Below are 22,114 nucleotides of genomic sequence, written 5' to 3'. Positions count from 1 at the left end.
CATCTAGGAACCTATCCATGTGAACATATTTTAAGTGGAGGTGGACCTGAAATCCTCTAGGGGGGTCCGGGGGCATGCTCCCCCGGTAAGATTTTTTAAAAATGTTGGACTTAAATGCATCAATCTGGTGCACTTTGAGGGGGAAATAAAGAGACTACACCCATATGAAACAGAACTGTATACATTTAAATAATCATAAAATCATAAGAACATGGCCATAACCAATAACATACCATATCCAATATGAAAAAACATTGAAACTTGTTTATTTATTTGTTTTTGGTTCATTTATAGTTGTGAGTGTGTCTGGGCTCCTGAATCAGCCTCACCCGTCTCCCCCTATCCCCCTGCTCCTCTTTGAGGCAGCAGCAAAGACTAGTTTTAGCTCTCAACAAGTTTATAAAGTTTATCCTTTTTTCACCAGTTAACATTTTATTTTTTATTATTCATCAATATTTTACTAATCACTCCCCCTTCAAATGGAAATATGTGTTTACATAAATGGTGACCAAACCGTTTGAGACCCACAGAGAACTTAGACTAAGTTAACTATCTAAACACTCAGAGTCCTTTACCTCACCTGAGCTGTAGTTATCAGTCTCTCAGTCTGACAGGAGAGGACTCTCCTCCACCTTGTTGACAGCTCATATCCGTTAGCGCAGCTAGCTAGCATCAGATGCTAACAACAACAATACACGTAACCAGTGCGCATGCTTTCTCTCTCTCGCTCGCTCGCGCCACACATACACACACCCTCCCGAGCTTGAATGACACACAGAGACCAATCGAGGCCATTAGTGTATGATCTGTATGAAAGTGGCCATGTCGGCAGGCCACATCATGTATACAGCCAGTCACCCTCTGTGAGGCAGAGTCAGACCCACATTTGCGCAGCGTTGCGTTCACAATACATTAAAAAAAGAAATTCCTCAGGCCAGCAGGCCACTTAACAGGCCAGGCCATCGGGAAACCTCCCGGTCCTCCCGATGGCCAGTCCGGGCCTGGTTGCAGCTATCATTAACATCAGACAGATAGAAGTGAAGAGGGAAAGGGAGCAAGAGATACATGACGCACACACAGAGCGAAACGCAGGTTTACAGGAAATGGCAGATTACAGGGGCGGAGGTGAGGCTTCTGGTTATTCAGGTGGCCAGTCTTCAGCAGAGACAGGGACATCTCCAGAGCAAAGTCCCCCTCCCCCTTCTTCTTCTTCTCCTCCTCCCCCCCCCTCCTCCTCCTCCTCCTCCTCCTCCTCCGCTCAGTTTAGCACACACACCACGCCAATTCACAGCTAAGGAGATAGCGGCACTCGGGAAAAATGATCACAAGAAAGGCGTCACAGGCTGCGCAAGAGCAAGAGGTACATAATACAGCGCAGGAAGCACAACAAGCCGCAGCCGCCAGTGAAACACACAATGCCCCGAAAATCCTGATAGGAGAAGTCCCGGTATTTAAACCATGGACTCCCTCAGAGGTTATCGATGTCACAAGACACGCGCCCAACCCCACTAAAAGCCCAGATGAATATCTATCATGGCTGACTAATGTGTGTATGGTCTATAACTGTTTGGTGCATGATGTTAAACAGCTGATCGTCCTCACATACAAAGCCGAGTGGCCAACATGCAAAGATGAGTTTAAATTTCCAGTGTGCACAAACGCAAGAGATTGGCCTGTAACACAGTCCCTCACTCAGTGGCTAGAAACTGACGGAGCTAGGGCTATCAAAGCTTGTGCTAAATCTCACACTGACTTTTCCCAAGTGATGGCTTGCATCCAGAGCCCTACAGAAACAGTGCCAGACTTTATCCAGAGATTCATAACAGTGTGGGACAACAATGCAGGCATTAAAAGAGAGATCAATGATTTGTTTGCAGTACAGAGCTTATTGCATAACCTTATCCCGGAGACAGCTCGAGCTTACATGTTAGCCACCCCCGATTGGCAGATGAAAACCTGGAAAGTTACTATTGCCACCATGCGGGCCCTACACAGAAGCCAGATTTTTCTGATTCCCCGAACGGCCCAGGTGCTGCAACAGGGCAGCACACAGGCTTATCAAGGTCAGAGTAACTACCAGCAGACTCAGGGACAAAACAGCACACCACAGTATCAGAACCAAGGACAGTCACAAGGTTATCAAAACAAGAACAGGCAGCAGCAAAACAGAAACCAAAAAAAAACAAATGCACTGCCACGTCTGCGGCAGCACTGAGCACTGGGCAGGGAAATGTCCTAAGAGGTGGGGAGCACAGCAGCACACACACAATTTGCCTGCCCTGCCCCCAACCCTGCAGCCCACACTGCCGCCTCCCCCACCTATGTCCAGCAGCCACTTTCCACCCTATGACAGGCAGGACCAGCAGGGGCAGTATGCAGCAGCACAGGGTGGCTATAATGAACTATAGGGAGGCCATGGAGGAATAGGATCAATAACACAAAAAATCCCCATTCAAGCAGCAACTATTCGCCTTTCCACTAACCCCCGCGAGGATCCAATGATGCCGGTTGAGGTTAATGGCACAACTGTTGACATTTTGGTTGACAGTGGTGCAACATTATCAGCTGTACGAACAAAAGAGAAGGTGTGTAAAGCAACTAACAGTTTTGTTACCACTGTAGGCGTTTCCGGCGTTCCAATAGCAGAGCCTATTTCAGAGAGAACTAATATTTCCGTTGATGGATCACGGGTGCAACACTCTTTCATTATCTCAGAGGGCAGCCCAATTAACCTGATGGGCAGAGACCTACTGTGTAAGCTACAAGCAACCATACATTGCACACCAGACGGGCTGTATTTGACAATACCAGACAGCAGAGTATATCAGGCTGTTCAATTCATACAATCATCTCTAAACAATCTTTATTGTTGGACATTTCCAGATTTCCAAATGCTTTCCATTTTTTCCACAGAGGGAATTCAAAACATTGCTAGCATTTCCCCAGCATGCGCCTCTATGATGTCATCTATGAGGCCTGTGTTACATTGTCACTGCACAGCTGCATTTAACCCATCAAGTGAGTATGCACTGTCAGTGAGGAGTTATTGCAATAGCTCAGATCGGTTGGAATGTGAACAGTTTCTATTTATAGGTCCACAGGGGTGCGCATTGCCTATTAGGCTCACACCCCTACAACAGGGCTTTCATGTTGTAGAAACTGCCCCGCACGTCACACTAGCTGTCACTACAGGCAGTAGTCCTGAGGAGGTGGGGGCCATGGCAGCCCACTGCCAGGCCCGGCTAGAAGTTGCAACAGCTTCTCTGCCACGCACACACACACCTAATCTGATCAACCTAGGGGAGGAACATTACATGCTACGTCTCCCTAAGCCCATCTGTCTCCCCCAAAGCACATTTTCTCACTTTCAACCACCCCTCCCCACAGAGTATGGCCCCCCTTCAGATTTCTCAGAGGTCCCAGCCACCTTATGGGCCAAACACAAGAACCATGTGGGGTTTGTAAAGTCTGCACCCCCTCACAGAGTGACACTTAAAGCCAATGCCAGATTGCCAGCGATCAGACAGTACAACTTACCCCAAAAAGCCATTTTGGGCATTACAGGGGTAATAGAGTCGCTACTCGCTCAGGGGCTCCTGGTTTACACCTCCAGCCCCTGCAATACACCAATTTTGCCAATCCCAAAGCACAATCGCCCTGATGAGTGGCGTTTTGTCCAAGATTTGCAAGCTATTAATGCCATTGTCATTCCCACAGCACCCATTGTGCCTGACACCAATTCAATCCTTGCTTCTTTGCCTCCAGACAGCACATACTACACAGTCATTGATCTTTGTTCAGCATTTTTCTCTATACCTTTGCATCCAGAAAGCCAGTATCTGTTTGCGTTCACTTTCAAAGGTAAACAGATCACATACACGCGCCTCCCGCAGGGGTTTGTTGAATCACCCACTGTGTACGCCGCAGCTGTTAAAAGAGACCTGGACACTTTGGTCCTTACAGGGGGTAGCACCCTCCTTCAGTACGCTGATGACCTGTTGATAGCATCCCCTAACAAAGACGCCTGTCGCATCGACTCCATTCTGCTCATGAAAAGACTTTCTGAATGCGGACACAGAGCATCCCTGGCCAAGTTGCAATACTGCCAGACTGAGGTCACGTATTTGGGTCACATTCTGAGAGATGGACACCGCCTCCTCTCACCTGCGAGAGTCTGCCTTTTGAACAAAGTGCCACCACCGCACACAAAGAAGGAGATGCTTTCCTTCTTGGGTATGGCAAACTACTGCAGACATTGGATATACGAGTACGCTGCTATGGACTCCGTCCTGCGTGCTGCCACTCTGCAGGCCGCCCCGAACATTGTTCAATGGTCTGAGGACATGCACACAGCTTTTCAGGACTTAAAGCAGGCCCTCACATCGGCTCCGGCCCTGGGTCTCCCTGATTACCATCAACCTTTTCATCTACACGTCCATGAAAGGGGGGGCTTTGCAACGGGCATCTTGGTACAGAAGCATGGCTCTAATTTTCGGCCTGTGGCGTATTATTCGTCTCGACTTTCCCCTGTGGTACTTGGTATGCCTTCATGCCTGCGAGCAGTGGCCGCAGTTGCAATAGTTATCAAGCAATCCTCTCCCATTGTACTGGCCAGTGACTGTGTAGTACATGTCCCACATGCAGTTTTGCATATTCTGAACACCTCTGCTACTCAGCATATGACAGCAGCAAGGCGCTCTGGGTATGAGGCGGTCATTCTTTCGAGCCCGCACATCACTCTCAGGCGCTCCCCTCCTCTGAACCCAGCCACACTGGTCCCAATACCAGACTTTGATCTAACACATGACTGCATCACAACCATAGATCTGTCTTCTTCGCCCAGAACTGATATGTTGCAAACTCCAATCCCGAATTCAGATATGATTCTGTACACAGACGGGTCTGCCTGCAGACCATCTGACACATTACGCTTTGCTGGCTATGCTGTTGTGAACGACAGGGAAGTCTTAGAAAGCCGAGCGTTGCCCAATGGCACGTCGGCTCAGGCGGCAGAGTTGTATGCTCTACTCAGAGCGTGCATTTTGGCTAAAGATAAAGTTGCGACCATTTTCACAGACTCCAGGTATGCTTTCGGGGTATGCCACGATTTTGGAGTCCTGTGGAAAATGCGCGGTTTCTTAACATCGGCTGGTAAGCCTATTCAACATCATGCGTTAGTGGCTCAACTGTTAGACGCTATCCTGCTCCCTGCACAGCTAGCAGTAGTTAAATGTGCTGCTCACACAAATTCTGATGATCCTATTTCACGCGGAAATGCGTTAGCCGACACCGCGGCTAAACAAGCGGCCATTTCCTCTTCCTCCATGGTGCTCCAATGTCCCTCCACACAACCTGCAGAACCCATTTGTTTGCCTTCCTTTAATGATGTCGCGGACATACAAGCCCGCGCTGATGCTAGGGAGAAAGACTTATGGCTGCGCAGAAGTTGTACACTTGACGCAGAGTCCCGCTCCACCCCGCTTGTGGCTCCACCCAGATGGCCGAATGGTCTGCCCCCGCTCGTTCCTCCATGTTTTGGCACATGTTGCTCATGGCTCTACACATGTAGGAAAAGGAGGGATGAATGGGATTATACAATCACAATGGTTTGCCCCAGGCATCACACTAGCGACACAGGCCCTAGTAGATAGATGCATGACATGCCAGCAGACAAGAAAGAAAAGTGGCCCAGTCCAACACGAACACTTGGTACCCCCGTCGGGGCCCTTTGTAAATATGCAAATCGACTTCTCACACATGCCACCATGCCAAGGTTGCAAGTATCTCTTGGTAATAGTGTGCCAGTTCTCCAAATGGGTAGAGGCCTACCCAACCAGAAAAGAAGACGCTAGAACAGTTGTAAAGTGTCTTCTCAAAGATGTTATCCCTAGATTTGGTGTTCCAGCAGGGATTAACAGTGACAGAGGTCCAGCATTCGTCTCTAAGATAACCCAGAGTCTAGCTACAGTGTTAGGGTTCAGATGGCAGTTGCACGTTCCCTATCACCCACAGAGCTCAGGCCAGGTTGAGAGAATGAACTTGACCATAAAGGAGAAACTCACCAAGACAATGTTGACCACAGGATTGAAATGGGTAGATGCTCTACCACTAGTCCTGTGTTCCATCAGAAACACACCGAATGCTACGACAGGGCTTAGCCCCCCACAAAGTATTGATGGGAAGGGTAATGTCCACAGGGTCCAGTCCCCCAGTGACACCCCATAAACTTACTCTGTTGTGGACAGATGATTACATGACTAACTATGTAAAATATTTGACCGACATGTTGAGAAAGTTTCACAGACAGGTGGCTGACAGGCTCCCTCAACCTGGAGAGGAGCCGACCCACCCTTTTAAGATTGGTGATAATGTGCTAATCAAGTCTCTTGAAAAAGATGGTCTGTCTCCCAGGTGGAAAGGTCCTTTCCAGGTGTTAATAGTGACCAGAACAGCCCTAAAGGTCCAAGGCAGGACAGAGTGGATCCACGCTTCTCGATGCCGCCTGTCTCCTCCGCCGATCAGAGGGGAGGGTCAGGGTGCTGGCGTGTGATGAATGTCCTCATATTCCTTGGTCTGGGTCTACTATACCTGGCCAAGGAAACCCCGCCAGATGAGGCGGAACCAATCCCGATGACAGGTGGCGAGGGCTCTCGCCCCTCAGAAGGGGAATATAAGGTGCTCTTATCCAAGGGCGCAGGCAGTTTGGCTATCCAGGGCCCAGACCCTGAAGGCCAAACCACATCAACGGGCACACCATTGCCTAGCAACAAAATCAGGTTGTTTCCCACCACCACACAAACATTTAAAAAAAAGAGCGAGAAGAAGGAGGAAAGTGGGCCCCGAGATAAGGCCACTCCCTCTCCCTGCTCTTGACATTTCTAAAACAGGATTACAGAATATTTCCTTTGAATGTCCGATTACACACTGTAACTCACATGACTGTGTTGTTGTGTTTCCTGTGTTTTCAAGCAAAGGCTTGTGGGCGTGGAACGTCTATCCAGAGACGGGGTACCAGCGGTTCCATGTCTCGCAGCGGATGGTAAGAATAACACTCAACACCATTGCAAATGTACCCCCAGAAATGTGGTGTTTCACTAAAGAACAGTTAAACAATGATCCTATGTGTACCACATGGACACCCAATTACAGAGATCCCAGTACAGGGGTCACTAGATGCTCAAATATGGAACCAGGTCCAGCTGTAATTAAGTCACCAGGAAGTGATGTAGATTCTTTAAAGAGTGCCCATATCACTCCACCTAAACAAACTAAAACCAATTCTAATTCTGCAATAAATGTAATGATAGATTATGCACATGAACGCAATGTTAGCAACTGTTGGCTGTGCCAAAATATGCCAGAGTCCATGCACTCTCCCATGTTCAGCCCAATTCCTTTCACAAAACCTGACTACAGTTTAGTTAGCTGGAATGATATAGCATCCCGAATTAGCGATGAGACCGATGATTGTTACATCCCTTCTTACCCCATAGCGACTGTAACACCGTAATAAAGGTCAAATTAACCCGAACTCCCCTCCCAGAGAGAGTTTACTTGGTCTGTGGAGACAGAGCCTACAGTTGCATGCCTTATGACACTTTTGATGGCACCTGTTATCTAGCCTATCTAATCCCTTTGATCCGTAAAGTAGAGACTGATGAGATTGCAGCAATACTCCCCTCCCTACACAGAAATCGTAGGACCATCACAACAGGTCAGCAGCTGGCTAGCGCTGTCCTGCCCTGGTACGGCATTTATGTTTCCCAGCAGGAAATCATAGCTCTCTCCAAAATAGTGGAAAACCACCTCAATGTATCCAACAGAGCCATGTTGGCTGAACACAAAGAACTGCAGGAAGTTAGAACAGTGGCATTACAGAATCGGATGGCACTGGATCTTCTGCTAGCAGCACAGGGGGGCACGTGCAAGGTGATTGGCTCTGAGTGTTGTTCTTTCATCTCTGATGCTACACCTGAGGTCATGGATATGGCTCATGATACTGCTAGGGGAATAAAATAATTGCACGAAACTCATGGGTTTGCATTTGGGGATTTATCTGGAATATTTGGGTCATGGGGAGCGGGATTGGGTAAACTTGCCATTACCATTTCACTGTTTATCTTAGCTGTACTAATCCTGATAGTGTGCCTAGTCACTGTTGTTAAGCTGGTCATGCAAAAGGTTGTCAAAACCGCCCTCCAGGCCCCACAGACACTGGTGGGGTACGACACCATTGATGACACCGTGATGATGTACGACGTCGAGCTACCAGACCCGTGGGTCTCTACCGTGGCACCCGAACCATGGGTTCCCCCTTACAACGAATGGCCAATGAATTAAAACTGATGCTCAGATTAAAGTTGATTTTTTCCTTTTCAGGTTGTTACACTACACAATATATGTCTGACTTTTCCTTTTCAGATTTTGAATGTATTGATATTACTAAAATTAAGTGCCTGACTCTTAAGATAATCCTAAAATTGAGGACACTGCAATTTTGCAGATCACAGATTGATCAAATCACCATTGTGAATTCTATACTCTAACTGTGAATTTTTAGCAGGGTCTCTTACGATCCTGAGTTTTAAAATGCTTTTGACTAGTGATTGCCTTCAAGTAAATCTTTAAAGCGGCAAGCTGGTTTTGATTTTATAGTTTGATGAATGAAATTAACTAATGGTAAATGATAAAAGATATTAGTTTAAAACAAATATTTAGCCATTGTGCACCTGTGTTTTATGTGTGTTCATTATTATGCTTTTGACAAAAGATGATCAAATCACTGATGAGAGATGATTTTTCCTATTATGATTGGCTGTATCAATCATTGTGATTGAATGTTTCAATCTTATTCCACTTTGTGATATAATTGATGTAAGGTGAGACCACACTCGAACCTGGAGACGCCTATTGAGTTAATTATTGACCAAATTATTATTAGACTAATGTTTTTAGGCTATCATAAATGATAAAAAGAGAGGACTGTTATGGAAATAATTATCATAGACGCCAATTTGTAACATACAGGACAAACCTTGATGTCTGTTTACCTTCTTTAAGGACATAGGCGGCTTAGCCAATAATGTTATTGTTCCCATTCTGTGACCGGTCAATACTGGGATACAGATGGTCTGTGTTGTGGGTACACTGGGACACTTCCTTCTCTGTATTTGTGGACTCCAAGGTAAAATCTTCGAGGTCATAAGTGTCCGACGCAAGTAGCTCAGTGTTCACACACTGTTTAGGCTATCTTCTCAAATATGTTGTTTACTCTCTGCGAAACCAGTTAGATGGGCTGGCAAGAGAGAGGCTCTCCAGAAATTGACATGGCAACTCTACGTGGAGTCAGAACCTCTGACTCTTGGATTTGTGATGTGAATACTCTGGTACCAACTCCAAATAAATCACAGTGGTTGACATCAAAGCTCCGACTCTTCCCGTGTCTCCTTCCTGAGTCGGTGACTCCATTGAATGCTACACAGAAGTTTCCTCTACATGTATGTAGTATGTATGTATGTATGTATGTATGTATGTATGTATGTATGTAGTATGTATGTATGTATGTAGTATGTATGTATGTATGTATGTATGTATGTATGTGGTTTTTAAGAGTTACGACAGGAAAGTGAGTGTGTATGTGTGAGTGTGTGTGTGTGTGTGTGTGTGTGTGTGTGTGTGTGTGTGTGCAGTAGTAGCCTAGATTGATAATCATTATCACTACCTTGTTGTAAAGAACATTATGACATTCAAATGTACACTCGCACTCGCACCTCACACTTCTGTTGACAGATACGACACGTGAAAGTTTGACTGGAGTTTAATTCAACATTGCTGCTAATATAAAAACAAAGTATTAGATGAAAGTCAAACATAAGGTGCAGAAAAAGACACTTGTACCTTATCAGGCTGCTCACATGAACATGAAGTTAGTGGAATATTTACAGCAAAAATGATCTCATTAAGTTAAGCTTAAATAACATATTTTGAAAAATTCAAGTCATACTGAATGTAAAGGAGAAAAAAAGTCCTTTCATGCATTCCTATTAGCATTTAACAACTGACACTATTATGCTTAAAGGTAGGGTATGTAAGTTTGAGAAACCGGCTCGAGATACACTTTTTGTTATATTCCATGGAATGCTCTTAACATCTTCCGATAGCAATACATATCTTAAGTGCTTTGACAAAAAATCCATAACAAAATGTCATCTGTGGAAGCCGTAATACTGTAAAAAGTACGACCAATCATTTTAGCCGGCCCGGCTAAAATGTGTGTTGGAGGAGGGGCTCTATAAGGAAGTGGCAGATTTTCTCCGGTCGTGTATTTTCAAATTCTAGCGATCTCGAGCCGGTTTCTCAAACTTTCATACCCTACCTTTAATTTACGAACAAAGAAAATACTATAAGGTTTAAATAACACTTAGATTCACAGTGATAATTAATGTGGATAGTTTGAAGGCACAACATTGCAAGGCCTAACACATGATTGAAAAATGTAAGGCTGAAGAAAATACTTGGCAAAATAAGTGGCAAAAATCATAATGATGCACCATACAGATAATGCTTTTACACGCTAAGAGACAATCTATCTTCTAAGAAGCGCCCGACGATAATGGATTAGGGTTAGTGGTTATTTTTGGCCAATTGTCTGCTCTGTGGGGTTTTGGGTGAAGGTTTAACAGTGTTTGATTGGAGGTTATTCTGGGTTTATGTTCGCACTACAGTACATCTACTTTACTAGCAGAAGCAGATGAAGGTGCTTTTGAGAGGCAGGGTGGATTAGCTCTGAGCTCAAGTAGCTTCAGATCAGCAGGATCACCAATGATGACGATAGTAGCCATTAGTCATGTTGGCCAGTTTGAAAGAGGCTTCTGTCATTCACAGTTTTCCTTGTTAACATATAAAGTGTCCAAATCAATGGTCTGTCATCAATACTAAAACTCCTAGGACTAGTTTCACTACATTTAGGCCCCGTCCACATGGAGACGAAAACAAACCGAGGTCGATATCAAAAAAGTCTTCCGTCCACACGGAATCGGCACAAGAAACGTGTCCGTTCACACGAGACCGCTCGACCCGGTGGAGACGCTGTAGTACATATGCCGGGCCTGTAAGTGACGCTGTACTTCCGCCACAAAATACACCAAAAGCAGCGAATAAGACCCCCGAGCATGGTTGCCATGGTTGCCTGGTTGCCCTTCTGGTTATTCTCCGCGGTGGATTTACCACTGACGCACCCCACCCTCATCAGATGGCCGTGGCCTCTCGAGCCACCATTGTTGGCGTGGCGACGACCCCGTGACCCTCGGTGCCAGGCCGGCGCTTCCCATGGCACACTGTCTCTTTGGTCAAGCAACGGGTCGGACCACCTCGGCGGGGGGTATTTGTGCAGCAGGGCCCTCCAGATGAAATGCCTGTCTCCCTCGGTGATGTGGTTGTCAACGGCAGCAGAAATATCAGACGTAATCGGCATGATGGCGGAGCCGGAAGACTTTCGGTATTTAGAGGTTCTCGATAAACTCAACCTGATATACAGAGAAAGAGAGAGAGAATGTTTAGATGCAATGCAAGAAAAGTACTTCTACACACACACACACACACACACACACACACACACACACACACACACACACACACACACACACACACACACACACACACACACACACACACACACACACACACACACACACACACACACACACACTTGTGCTGCAGAATAAATTGTTCATGGATCTGGATTTCTTTTTTCTTTTGAAGGTGTTGCTCCAAGTGCTCATCATTTTGACCGGCAACTACAATTTCTTCAACCTGCTGACTTTGGCTCTCTGTCTGTCGCTGCTGGACGACCAGCATGTAAACTTCTGGCTACGCAAGGCAGACAAGATCAGCAAAAATGGTATGATAAACATAACGGCTCATATCATTAGTTGTTTATCCATTCTGCCAAAGTTCTCTCACCACAGCTTCCTCACGCTCTCTCTTTGATCTGCTCAGACTCCAGGCTGTGTTCCTGGCTGTGTTACCTGCTGGAGCTGGCAGTCTGGTCTCTCATGATCTTCGGATCAGTTCTATGCTTTGACCTGAAGTTGGACTCAACAAAGAAGGGCATCACCTCCAAGACAGGTAGGTGTCATTTTCAATAGGAGTAATTCATTTAATTCTGCTGTCTTTTGTTAACACTCTTGTCCTTGCAGCTTTCACATACCACCAGTTTAACCAGTTTCTGCAGACGGTCACCATCCCCTTTATCTGGATCGGTGTCCTCTCTCTCACCTGGGAGATGGTCACAGCCATGTTCAGGTAGGACTCTTTGTGTGTATATATATTCTTGATTATATTGCATATTGACCAAATATAACATAGGCAATTCATTTGTTTTTCCAGGTGTGCATGTGTCTCCGGTTTCCTGAAGAGGTTTTGGGGAACTCTGCAGTGGTCTGTGTTTGCTGCTGCCACTGCAGCTATGTTCACCGTCAGTCTGGTGGGTGTTGTTGGAAACTCATCAATAGGCGCTTTCACACCGGAGTACTTTTCCCAGTATAGTTCCGATAGTTCTTGAAATGTTGCGTTCACACCCAAAAAATCCGGAACTAGAACTTAGTTCATGAGAACCTTTTCACCCCCTTTTTAGTCCCTTCTAGAGAGCAGGTACTTTCATGGGAGAAAAAGGTTCCCATTTCTGATTGGCTGGGCGAATTGCAAACCACGGCCCGTAAAACTCGGAAAAGTTTTGTGAAGCCGCCATTGTATTTGCTGGCATTAGCATTATTAACATTAGCCCAGCGCACCAACGAAGAGAGACTAACTTATGGCAACACAAAAAAAAACATTGGAGCAGTGGAGATGAGGAGGTGTCAGCGGTCTGGCGATAGAAGCAGCTGGGAGTCCCAGCAGCTTCTACTGAAGCCAATCCCCAACTCTGGGGACTTCCGGCCGGGGACTTCGGGTGGCAGTATACGCCGTGAAGTTGTTTGCGGCCTGCCAGTAAACCCAAAGCAGAAGAAGAAGAAGTGACGTCAGCGGCTTCATTTGCCTAATCCTCCCTCAGGGACTTATTCCGTGTGTGAACGCGATCTTCTCTTTAGTTCATCAGAGTTCTGATGAACAAGTACTGGGAACTAAGCACGGCAAAGTACTTGGTGTGAAAGCGCATAATGGTGGAAATTCATCCATCCATCCATCCATCTTCTCCCGCTTATCCGTGGTCGGGTCGCGGGGGTAGCAGTTCCAGCAGAGAGCCCCAAACTTTCTTTTCCCTGGCGACATCAACCAGCTCTGACTGGGGGATCCCAAGGCGCTCCCAGGCCAGCGAAGAGATATAATCCCTCCACCTGGTCCTAGGTCTAGCCCTTGGTCTCTTCCCAGCTGGACGTGCCTGGAACACCTCCCTAGGGAGGCGCCCAGGTGGCATCCTAACTAGGTGCCCGAACCACCTCAACTGGCTCCTTTCGGCGCGAAGGAGGAGCGGCTCAACTCCGAGTCCCTCCCTGATGACCGAACTTCTCACCTTATCCCTAAGGGAGACACCAGCCACCCTGCGGAGAAAACCCATCTCGGCCGCTTGTATCCGTGGAAATTCATATCATAAGAAAAATGAAAAAAATCAATTTTAATAGTGTATTTATCCACCAAATGTGTGTTGTGCTTCCTGGCATTTGATTATCGCACTTGTCCATATTACAATGTATTGTGCAGCCCTTATTCCTTCCAACCTGGTTGCTGTCACTACTTATGTTGACTTTTTTTCTCTGTCCCAGGTGCCATACAGCTATATAGAGTACGACTCTCACGGCAAGCTGTGGCCCGGGGTGCGTCGGGCCTACGACCTGGTGGATCACTTCCAGCTGGTTAACTCTTACGGCCTTTTCAGAAGGATGACCGGGGTCAGCGGGCGGCCGGAGGTCGTCATCGAGGGAAGCAACGACGCAGTCTCCTGGACGGTGAGAGGAAGAAGTTCTCAATGGCGATGGTTTTAATAGGATCTAAATATGGCTGTTAAGGATGTCCAGAGTTGATCGACAACGAATCAATTAGGCAATTAAAAGTAAAATAATCATAATAAAAAACTATTTTTTTAATTGTTTAAATAATTTATTTTATAACTATTTTTTTTTCATGCAAAAATGGCAGGAATGCTGTTTTCAGCCTCTCAAATATGTAGACTTCCTGCTTTCCTTTTGTTTAATTCGTATATAGGTAAATATCTTTGTGTTTTGGATTGAGATGTTGGACTTCAAGAAGCTTCAATGGACATTTTTCTATTTTATGAAAAAATGTTTAGACCATACCATTCATTGAGATAATAGTTTGCCTAATGATGACAGGCCTGCTCTGCTTTTTTCTTTTATTTAACGAGTATGAGAGGCCCGCCGTTTTCACAATCTGTAACTGTATAGTATAACCATTGAGGCAGTACTGGACAGCAATGGTTATTCCTATCAGTATGTTCCTTTTCTTTTCAGGAGATTGAGTTTATGTACAAGCCAGGCAACCTAAGTGCCCCCCAGCTGTGGTGACTCCTCACCAGCCGCGGTTGGACTGGCAGATGTGGTTTGCTGCCCTCGGGGATCAAACACAGGCACCATGGTTCACCAGCCTCATGTACCGCTTGCTGCAGGGCAAGAGAGATGGTATGCTGTTATTCTCTGTTTCCTATCATTCTTTGATTTCCTTAAAGGGAAATACAACTGATTGGGTGATGGGCAAAAAACAACACGGCTGGCTTGGCTTTTTTTGGGTTAAAAGTTGAATGCTTACATTTTTGTACAACACATAATAGGAGATCACATCACTGTTGTGATAAGAAGTGAATCCAGCCCTGGATCTTTGCATCGCTGTGCTCACACTAATGCCTTGCCAGGGTTCATTCAAAAAGATGCTTCTTACCATTTGTAAAAATGTTTGAAACATCTCTTTGCACCCAAGTTGTGTTAACACGAAAGACTGCAGACGGAAATACACACACTTCTGCGGCATCTTTACTTTGATGACATCTGAATAAAAGTCAACAGTAACTATTTTTCATAAAATGACAGTACATCTTAGAGTTGTTAGTGTGGGACACAGTCCAACTTTGTTACAATGTTGTTGGACCAGGACTACATGTGCACAGTGTAGAAAATGTTCTCTTCTCTAAATGATTCAATGTTAAATTAGCAATACAATGAAGGCAGTGTTTGTTGATTTTCAGGAACAAGCTGATCTCAAAGCTTTGTTTTCTGTTGTGCAGTGATAGAGTTGATCCAGACGGACGTGTCACAGTATCCGTTCCACCAGGAGCCCCCCGCCTACCTCCGAGCGCACCGCTACAGATACTGGTTTACTGAACCCAAGGCTGATGGGTCAGTGCTCTCTCTCTCGCTCTCTCTTGCTCTCTGAAGAAATCTTGATTGTTTTCAGCTCTGAAATGACATGCTGAAAGCACACATTAAAACGTTACTGCCAAACTCAAACTCAATAAACATTGTTTAACAAATTATTTTTTATTAAGGGAGTAGGCAATTTTAGTTATTCTAAACCGTTATTCATTAAAGAGTTATTCATATATTTATTTATACTTTTACTGTGCGAATACTTCCTGAAAACCTCAGGATATTTACTTTCTTTGGCTGCTCTTTGTTGGCAGATCCTACCCAGAGCGTTGGTGGAGGCGGGTCTATGATGAGGAATTCTATCCCATGGTGCACTTGGGCAACACCTTCCTGGAAACCATGCTCACTCAGTATGGACTCAAGGTAAATGTATCTCAAAAACATATTTTTAGTAATATGGAAAACAAAAATGTTTGTCAGTTGTAGGGTTGCACATTTTAGGAAATAATTACTAATAGCATTTATTTAGACTGACATTGCAATTAAGATATGATTCAAAATAATGGAGTAATTGATCATATTTCTCATTATCATGGAATATAAAAATATTATGGAGTGACTTTTTAATGGAGATCTGTGCCAAACAAATAAGTTTGTTTAATATGATTTGTAGGCTTGGATTACATCAAACTTAATTTAAAATGGTATTTTTTACACATGTTCTACGTTTTACCAAACATTGTGCTTTCTGCCATTTGATTATTTTACTGGTCCATATTACGATTTAATTTAAATTGGAATTAAATGTGCAGCCCTAGTGGGCAGTGCATGTTACATTCCCTGTCTTAAATCTTTTGAACTCTTATTAATATTCTTCTCTTTTGTCTGTAGGACATATCTCCTCCGCGTCCTTTGCCTAACACCCCTGTGGCCAAGGCGGTGCGGTGGGTGCGCTCTCAGGTCAGAGGAGTTCCTGCCCCCGTGCTCATCTGGACCCTCATCGCCTGCAGCGCCACCCTCTGTCTGCTCCACAGACTGCAGAGCAGGAACAAACACACAGAAAGAACAGCAGGCACTCAGAAGGAAGCTACGACCGATCAGACAGCAAATGCACCTGACAGCGCTCCAGACACGGATGGGAAGTCAGATGAAGAGCAGGAAGCAGAAGAGGAGGAAGAGGAGGAAGAAGAAGAGGAAGATGGAGGGGACTGTGAAGATGAGGTGGAGGACTGCGAAGGAGAGGAGAAATACCCTGTTGGGGACGACAAAGAAGAGGAAGACGGGATGGAAACAGAGGAGATCCTTGAAAAGAGGAAGTTTTAAAAAGAAGATGCTTATCCCATGATGAACTGTTATCACCGTCTGCCTTTTATAAATGTTACGAAAATGACCAAAGAAGGTATATGTGTATATTTGTCATTCCTGATCAGCCAATTATAAAACAAATCTCCCATCTACACCTTACTGCTTTTCATGTTCCTTATATCAGTCTGTTCACAATCACTTAATTCAGCAGATCAAGATGTTTATATTTTTGAAAGAAAAGAGAACTATAAAAATGTAAATATAAGCAGTCTTCTGTTCCACTCATTAAGAGAGTAATGGTTGCTCATGTTACTCTGTGTGTGTTGTTGCACTTGTATGTTAATTCAGGTGTGTGTTTGCAGGTGTTGTTTGTTACTGTGATCTTTTGCTCTATCAACTACACTCCACTTTTCCTTTTTTTATTCCCCAGATATATAAATTCCTCAAATGTATCAAGATATGAAATGAATCCCCAGACAAATTGATGTGGTTTGTTTTTAAATGTTTTTTTATTACATATTAAAGAATAATTAAAAAAATAAAATAATTCTGTACATATTTATTTGAGAAATGCAAACATCAGTTTTATAAATATACTTATCATTTGTATCACTTTCTGTTTCTATATAGTGCTGCTGTTTAATTCAATGCCGTCTGTTTCACCACTTCAGTATTCCAGGGCAGTACTTGTCGATCAGAGACTGGTAGTACGGCTTCAGCTTGTCGACGTCGGGCAGCTCCGTGGTCTTTGTGTAAAGGTCAAATTTACTGTGGAGAGGATAGAAGATGCCGCTTCAGGTCGGAGCAATGAACAGGATAACATGCACAGGACAAAGGAAGATGCTCACTTGAACTCTTGGACCCAGGGCAGCAAGCGCAGGTCTTTCTCGTTGCACAGGTGCATGTAGTCTCCGTGGGAGTGCCAGGGGTAGAATGAATGGAAGCGAATCATGTACGACCCCTGCAGGAAGACAGAAAAACAGTATCACTGCTGATGAGGTGAGAAAATATTTGCACCCTTTCTGTCTGCTTTCATTGTTTAATTCCCCAAAACATAACTTAAACAATAATTTAATGTTATAATATACTGACCTCCTCTGGGATGGAGCAGTTATTGAACCTCAAAACTCTGTAGAGATATTCTGAAGACAACAATGCAAGAGATCATAAACAATATTGAAGAAAAACAAGAACTTCAATGACTTCTGTTAAATGTTCTAGTAGATGTTTGTTTTGTGTGTTAGAGTGTCTCTAACCATCATGGCCCCAGGACATGTGGACTTTGTCGAGGCCACAGTTTGGCTCATAGATCCCGAACTCAGTACTAAATAGTTTTAAAAAAAAGTCATTACTTAACAGAAGAATTCCCATTACTTCCAACAACAAGTCTTTAGGTGACGTCAATAATTGTAGAACTACAAGTTGGATTGATGTTGGTCGTTATTGCAGATAAATACAAAACATTGTGTTTTGGAAAGACTGGACTACACATAAAGTTTAAAGGCAACCAAACAGAGGTCTCAAAAACCTGGCACAGAAAGTGTTGCAAAAGTATGGGAAACTTAAAATACACATCCTTGGCTTCAGGGGTAGACAATGTGCAGACTGATGATGTGAGATGACAATACTAACTTGTAGCGAGAATTCTTCTCATCTGGGTTATCCATGAAGCTGTTGTCCCTGAACACAATGGAGTTTTGATACTGGCAGCCCACTGGGAAGGTGTCGCCTACTACCGCCCACTGGAGAGCACACACACGCAAAGTATGAAATTAAGATTCATTAGGTTCGATGTATATTTTATAAAACATGTAGATAAGGTCAAGGGATTTCGTAATAATGACAAGCTGCTTTGTGGAGAAAAAAATTGAAGACCCGTCACAGAAAGAATTTGAGTTTTTGGGAAGACAGAACATTTCTTGGAAAAATGACATAACTTAAAAGATGACATTAAGGTACAAGATGAACTCTGGTTTAGCAGTGCGGTTGTTCAGAGTTGGAAATGATATACCAGACCATGTGTCTACCTGAGGAACATCCCAAAGAGCCATTGTCTTCCCAACATCATGGATCAGACCCACCAAATGGAACCAGTCTGGGGAGAGACAGTGAATACAGTTATCAAGTATGTTTTTGTATACAGTCTGTGTATTTCTGCTTCTCTCTCAGTATGGTACCGTTGTCTGGGTGTGCCTGACGGATGCCCTCAGCAGTCTGGAAGGCGTGGTAGGAGTTGGGGAAATCCACATCAGGATCAGACTCGTCCACCAGCTGGTCCAGAGACATGATGGCGTCCATCATCCCCAGCTTAGTGTGGCTGCAGCCCGTCCACACAGAGTTCTGCAAAACGGTACGAGTGATAATAGTGCTGCAGAGGTTCAGTTTCTCCAACTACTACTAGAGAACCTAAAATAAACATTTTGAAAAAGCTTTATATTTATTTAGTTTTATTTGAGTATTATCCCAATGAATTTTCAAATGATATGTTATAAAAAGCTTCTGTAGATAGTTTACGTTTATTAAAACAGCTAGAGTCCATGTGCAACCAGAGAATACAATACAATACAGCTTTATTTATAAAGCACTTTAAACCTCCAGACCAAAGTGCTGTACAGGCAAATAAACAAAACAAACAGCTCAGCTCACTCACCATAAAACAAGTACAAGTAAAAACAATAGACTAGTAAAAGCAACGCTCTAAAAGATGTTAATACGCTAAGGAGAAGAGGTGGGTTTTAAGAAGCGATTTAAAAGCAGGCAGTGTCTGATGTGCAGGGGCAGATCGTTCCACAGTGTGGGAGCCGCTATAGAGAAGCAACGGTCCCCTCTGAGCTTTGACTTGGTTCTGGGCACATTCAGGAGCAGTTGATCCGCTGACCTGAGAGGGCGGTTGGGCGTGTAAGGGTGTAGCAGCTCACAAAGATATGGTGGGGTCATGCCATTTAGGGATTTAAAAGTAAATAAAGGATTTTGAAATGAATCCTAAAATGTATTGGCAGCCAGTGGAGCGAAGCCAAAATGGGGGAAATGTGATCATATTTCCGTGTGCCAGTTAAAAGCCTTGCTGCGGCATTTTGCACCAGCTGCAGACGAGCGAGGGAGGACCCACTGACCCCCATGTAGAGAGAGTTACAGTAATCCAGCCGAGTGGTGACAAAGGCGTGGATTACTGTCTCAAACTGCTGTCTGGAGAGAAAAGGTTTTACTTTGGCTAGCTGCCTCAGGTGATAAAAGCTTGTTTTTACCACAGATTTAATCTGACTCTCAAGTTTTAGTTCACGGTCCATTTTAATGCCACAGTGGGCTTGGTGTACTGAGCCAGGGAACCCAGCTCTACAGAAGTGGTGCCAGTGGTGCTACCAAAAACCATTACTTCTATTTTTCCTTCATTTAGTTTTAGGAAATTGCACGCCATCCAGGCCTTTATGTCCTCTAGACACTTTAGCAGTGGACTAATTGAGTAACCCTCCTTCTTTTTTAGTGGGACATACATCTGGCTATCATCAGCATAGCAATGGAATCAATCAACAACTTTATTAATCCCGCAAGGGCAAATTGGTTATGAGCAGCAGCTTATGTCATGTACACAGGCAGGAACATACATGAAGAAAACATACAGATACACCAGGGAGCACAGATGTGGATCATTCCAATTTACACTATAAATAGTTCATAGCATCACAATAATAAATAAATAAATAAATAATCAATGCAATGCCGTGCTTTCTAAATATGGACCCAAGAGGGAGCAAATAGAGGGAGAATAGCAGGGGGCCTAATACTGAGCCCTGTGGGACCCCATACAGGAGTGGAGCAGAGGATGACTCGGAGTCACCAAGGCTGACAGAGAAAGTTCTGTCCTTCAGATATGACCTGAACCATTCCAGGGCTTTCCCCGCAATGCCCACCCACTTCTCCAAGCGAGAGATCAGGATGTCATGGTCGACTGTATGAAATGCAGAAGTTAAATCAATAAGTGGAAGCACAACGCAGTCCCCAGAGTTGACCCTTGTTTGCTTAGTCTGATAAGATCAATCAGTCATAACAGAATTGCACAAAATACAAAATCAGTACACTTCAGTTCATTACTGATTTTTCACAGAGAGAAAAAATTGCGGCAACGTTACAACTTCTGTTTTTGCTCCTGATTTACTCACCATTTGATTAACAAAGTCCACCGTCTGATGAGTGTGCATCAGCTTATATGTGTTGAACACACAATCAATTAGATCTCCACTCTGAAACACACACACACACACACACACACACACACACACACACACACACACACACACACACACACACACACACACACACACACACACACACACACACACACACACACACACACACACACACACACACACACACACAAACATTTTCACTATCTCGGTTTATTAAACAGTTTTTCAGTACATTTACATACAATTATTTTTTTGGTTGGCAATTTCTGCATTACTTCATTAATGGAGATTCAGCTCTTAGTGATTTTGATGATCAATGTTCAACATTTAGTTTTAGCTCCAACAGAGCAAATTAGGGATTATGCTCTGCTAATACAAACAGACTCAACTGAATATCTCTGTCTCTTTTTAGCCTCTTGTTTTATTCACCCATTTCGTGCATGTCAAAATAATCGTTCTCACCTCTTAATTCGATCATTTGACCATAAATGAATGCAGTATTGAATAACTATCATGATCTCAAGGGGAGATGTAGATGCTTACCTCAAAGTTTCTGTAGCCTTCCTTCTCTTTGGTTTCATTTGTCTTCAAATTCGGCCGATATGCCAGGGACGGATCTGGACCCTGAGAGCAGAGATACAGAGAGCTGGAAACATTTTCAGGTTTTACAAAAATAGAAAAAACACACATGCTTTCAACATAATATGAAGTAGTAAATGAGTAAAAGTAAGAAGAGGGTCATTAAATATATTCGAAAAAGTAGTGATAAAATGGAAAGCATATCCTCTGTATGTATTCAGCCAATCATACCATGTTGATGACCCTCATTGCTTACAGATGATGTGTTGTGGTGTGTTGTTCCTCCTGCCTGTATATATCCTGCCGCTTTAAACGCTAACCGCATAAAGTGTACAGTAGTGTCCGGTCACACTTTAACTAAGGCTATCTTAATGGGGTACACCCTGCTGAACCTTAGCCCTGAGTACGTTTGTGTCTGAGTGTGTGTGTGTGTGTGTGTGTGTGTGTGTGTGTGTGTGTGTGGTGTGTGTGGTGTGTGTGTGTGTGTGTGTGGTGTGTGTGTGTGTGTATGTGTGTGTGTGTGTGTGTGTGTGTGTTTTTGTATGTGTATCTTAGAGAGTGTTTCTGAAGTCAGCAGTATTACCTGTTTGCACTGATCTAGGATGACTCAGTAATTGTTTCTTCTTTTTTTCATAAACTTCACATTTGTTCAAACAGTACATGTGTCATATTTACCTGTATTAACACACATAGCAAGAAACTCACACACATATACATAACAACAACAAAGCT

General features: G+C 44.1%; 3 protein-coding genes across 4 annotated transcripts; 2 read left to right on the top strand and 1 right to left on the bottom strand.

Moving 5' to 3' along the window:
• Positions 1–1,275: 1,275 nt before the first annotated feature.
• On the top strand, positions 1,276–8,567 carry LOC117557643. Its single transcript, XM_034233559.1, has 2 exons — positions 1,276–7,039; positions 8,203–8,567. Exon 1 carries the CDS (start codon positions 2,499–2,501, stop codon positions 5,649–5,651), a length of 3,153 nt encoding a protein of 1,050 aa, XP_034089450.1. The 5' UTR covers positions 1,276–2,498; the 3' UTR covers positions 5,652–7,039; positions 8,203–8,567.
• A 2,828-nt stretch (positions 8,568–11,395) lies between these two features.
• Positions 11,396–17,163, top strand: LOC117557690 (lipase maturation factor 2-like). Its single transcript, XM_034233633.1, is given in 11 exon segments — positions 11,396–11,497; positions 11,761–11,899; positions 11,998–12,126; positions 12,198–12,303; positions 12,388–12,484; positions 13,761–13,943; positions 14,466–14,502; positions 14,505–14,633; positions 15,233–15,344; positions 15,629–15,737; positions 16,206–17,163. Coding segments are annotated over 11 exon segments (1,560 nt in total). The 5' UTR covers positions 11,396–11,410; the 3' UTR covers positions 16,638–17,163.
• LOC117557691 (inositol oxygenase-like) lies at positions 17,114–21,728 on the bottom strand. Of its 2 annotated transcripts, none has more exons than XM_034233635.1 (10): positions 21,614–21,728; positions 21,347–21,449; positions 20,777–20,857; positions 18,797–18,959; positions 18,647–18,714; positions 18,252–18,361; positions 17,876–17,943; positions 17,712–17,761; positions 17,468–17,580; positions 17,114–17,387 (listed from the first exon to the last, which is right to left on the bottom strand). In XM_034233635.1, the coding sequence occupies exons 3-10, from the start codon at positions 20,813–20,815 to the stop codon at positions 17,279–17,281; spliced, it is 720 nt and encodes a 239-aa protein (XP_034089526.1). In that variant the 5' UTR covers positions 20,816–20,857; positions 21,347–21,449; positions 21,614–21,728; the 3' UTR covers positions 17,114–17,278. The 2 variants fall into 2 exon arrangements, with proteins under 2 accessions (XP_034089526.1, XP_034089525.1); XM_034233634.1 differs by having other exon boundaries at positions 21,347–21,427; positions 21,614–21,631.
• Between the last annotated feature and the right edge of the window lie 386 nt (positions 21,729–22,114).

Source organism: Gymnodraco acuticeps, unplaced genomic scaffold (assembly GCF_902827175.1).
Source record: "Gymnodraco acuticeps unplaced genomic scaffold, fGymAcu1.1, whole genome shotgun sequence".
NCBI classification, from domain to species: Eukaryota; Metazoa; Chordata; class Actinopteri; order Perciformes; family Bathydraconidae; genus Gymnodraco; species Gymnodraco acuticeps.
Note: the sequence above shows the minus strand (reverse complement) of the source record. Positions and strands in the feature narration are given on the sequence as shown.

Excerpts from the sequence above, each read along its gene's own strand:
- LOC117557643 (XM_034233559.1), top strand. The coding sequence starts at position 2,499 with ATGATGCCGGTTGAGGTTAATGGCACAACTGTTGACATTTTGGTTGAC.
- LOC117557691 (XM_034233634.1), bottom strand. Across the intron at positions 18,362-18,646 it reads CTCTTTGGGATGTTCCTCAG|TGGGCGGTAGTAGGCGACAC; the intron begins GTAGACACATGG and ends TGTGCTCTCCAG. Across the intron at positions 17,388-17,467 it reads CCCTGGGTCCAAGAGTTCAA|TAAATTTGACCTTTACACAA; the intron begins GTGAGCATCTTC and ends TCCTCTCCACAG.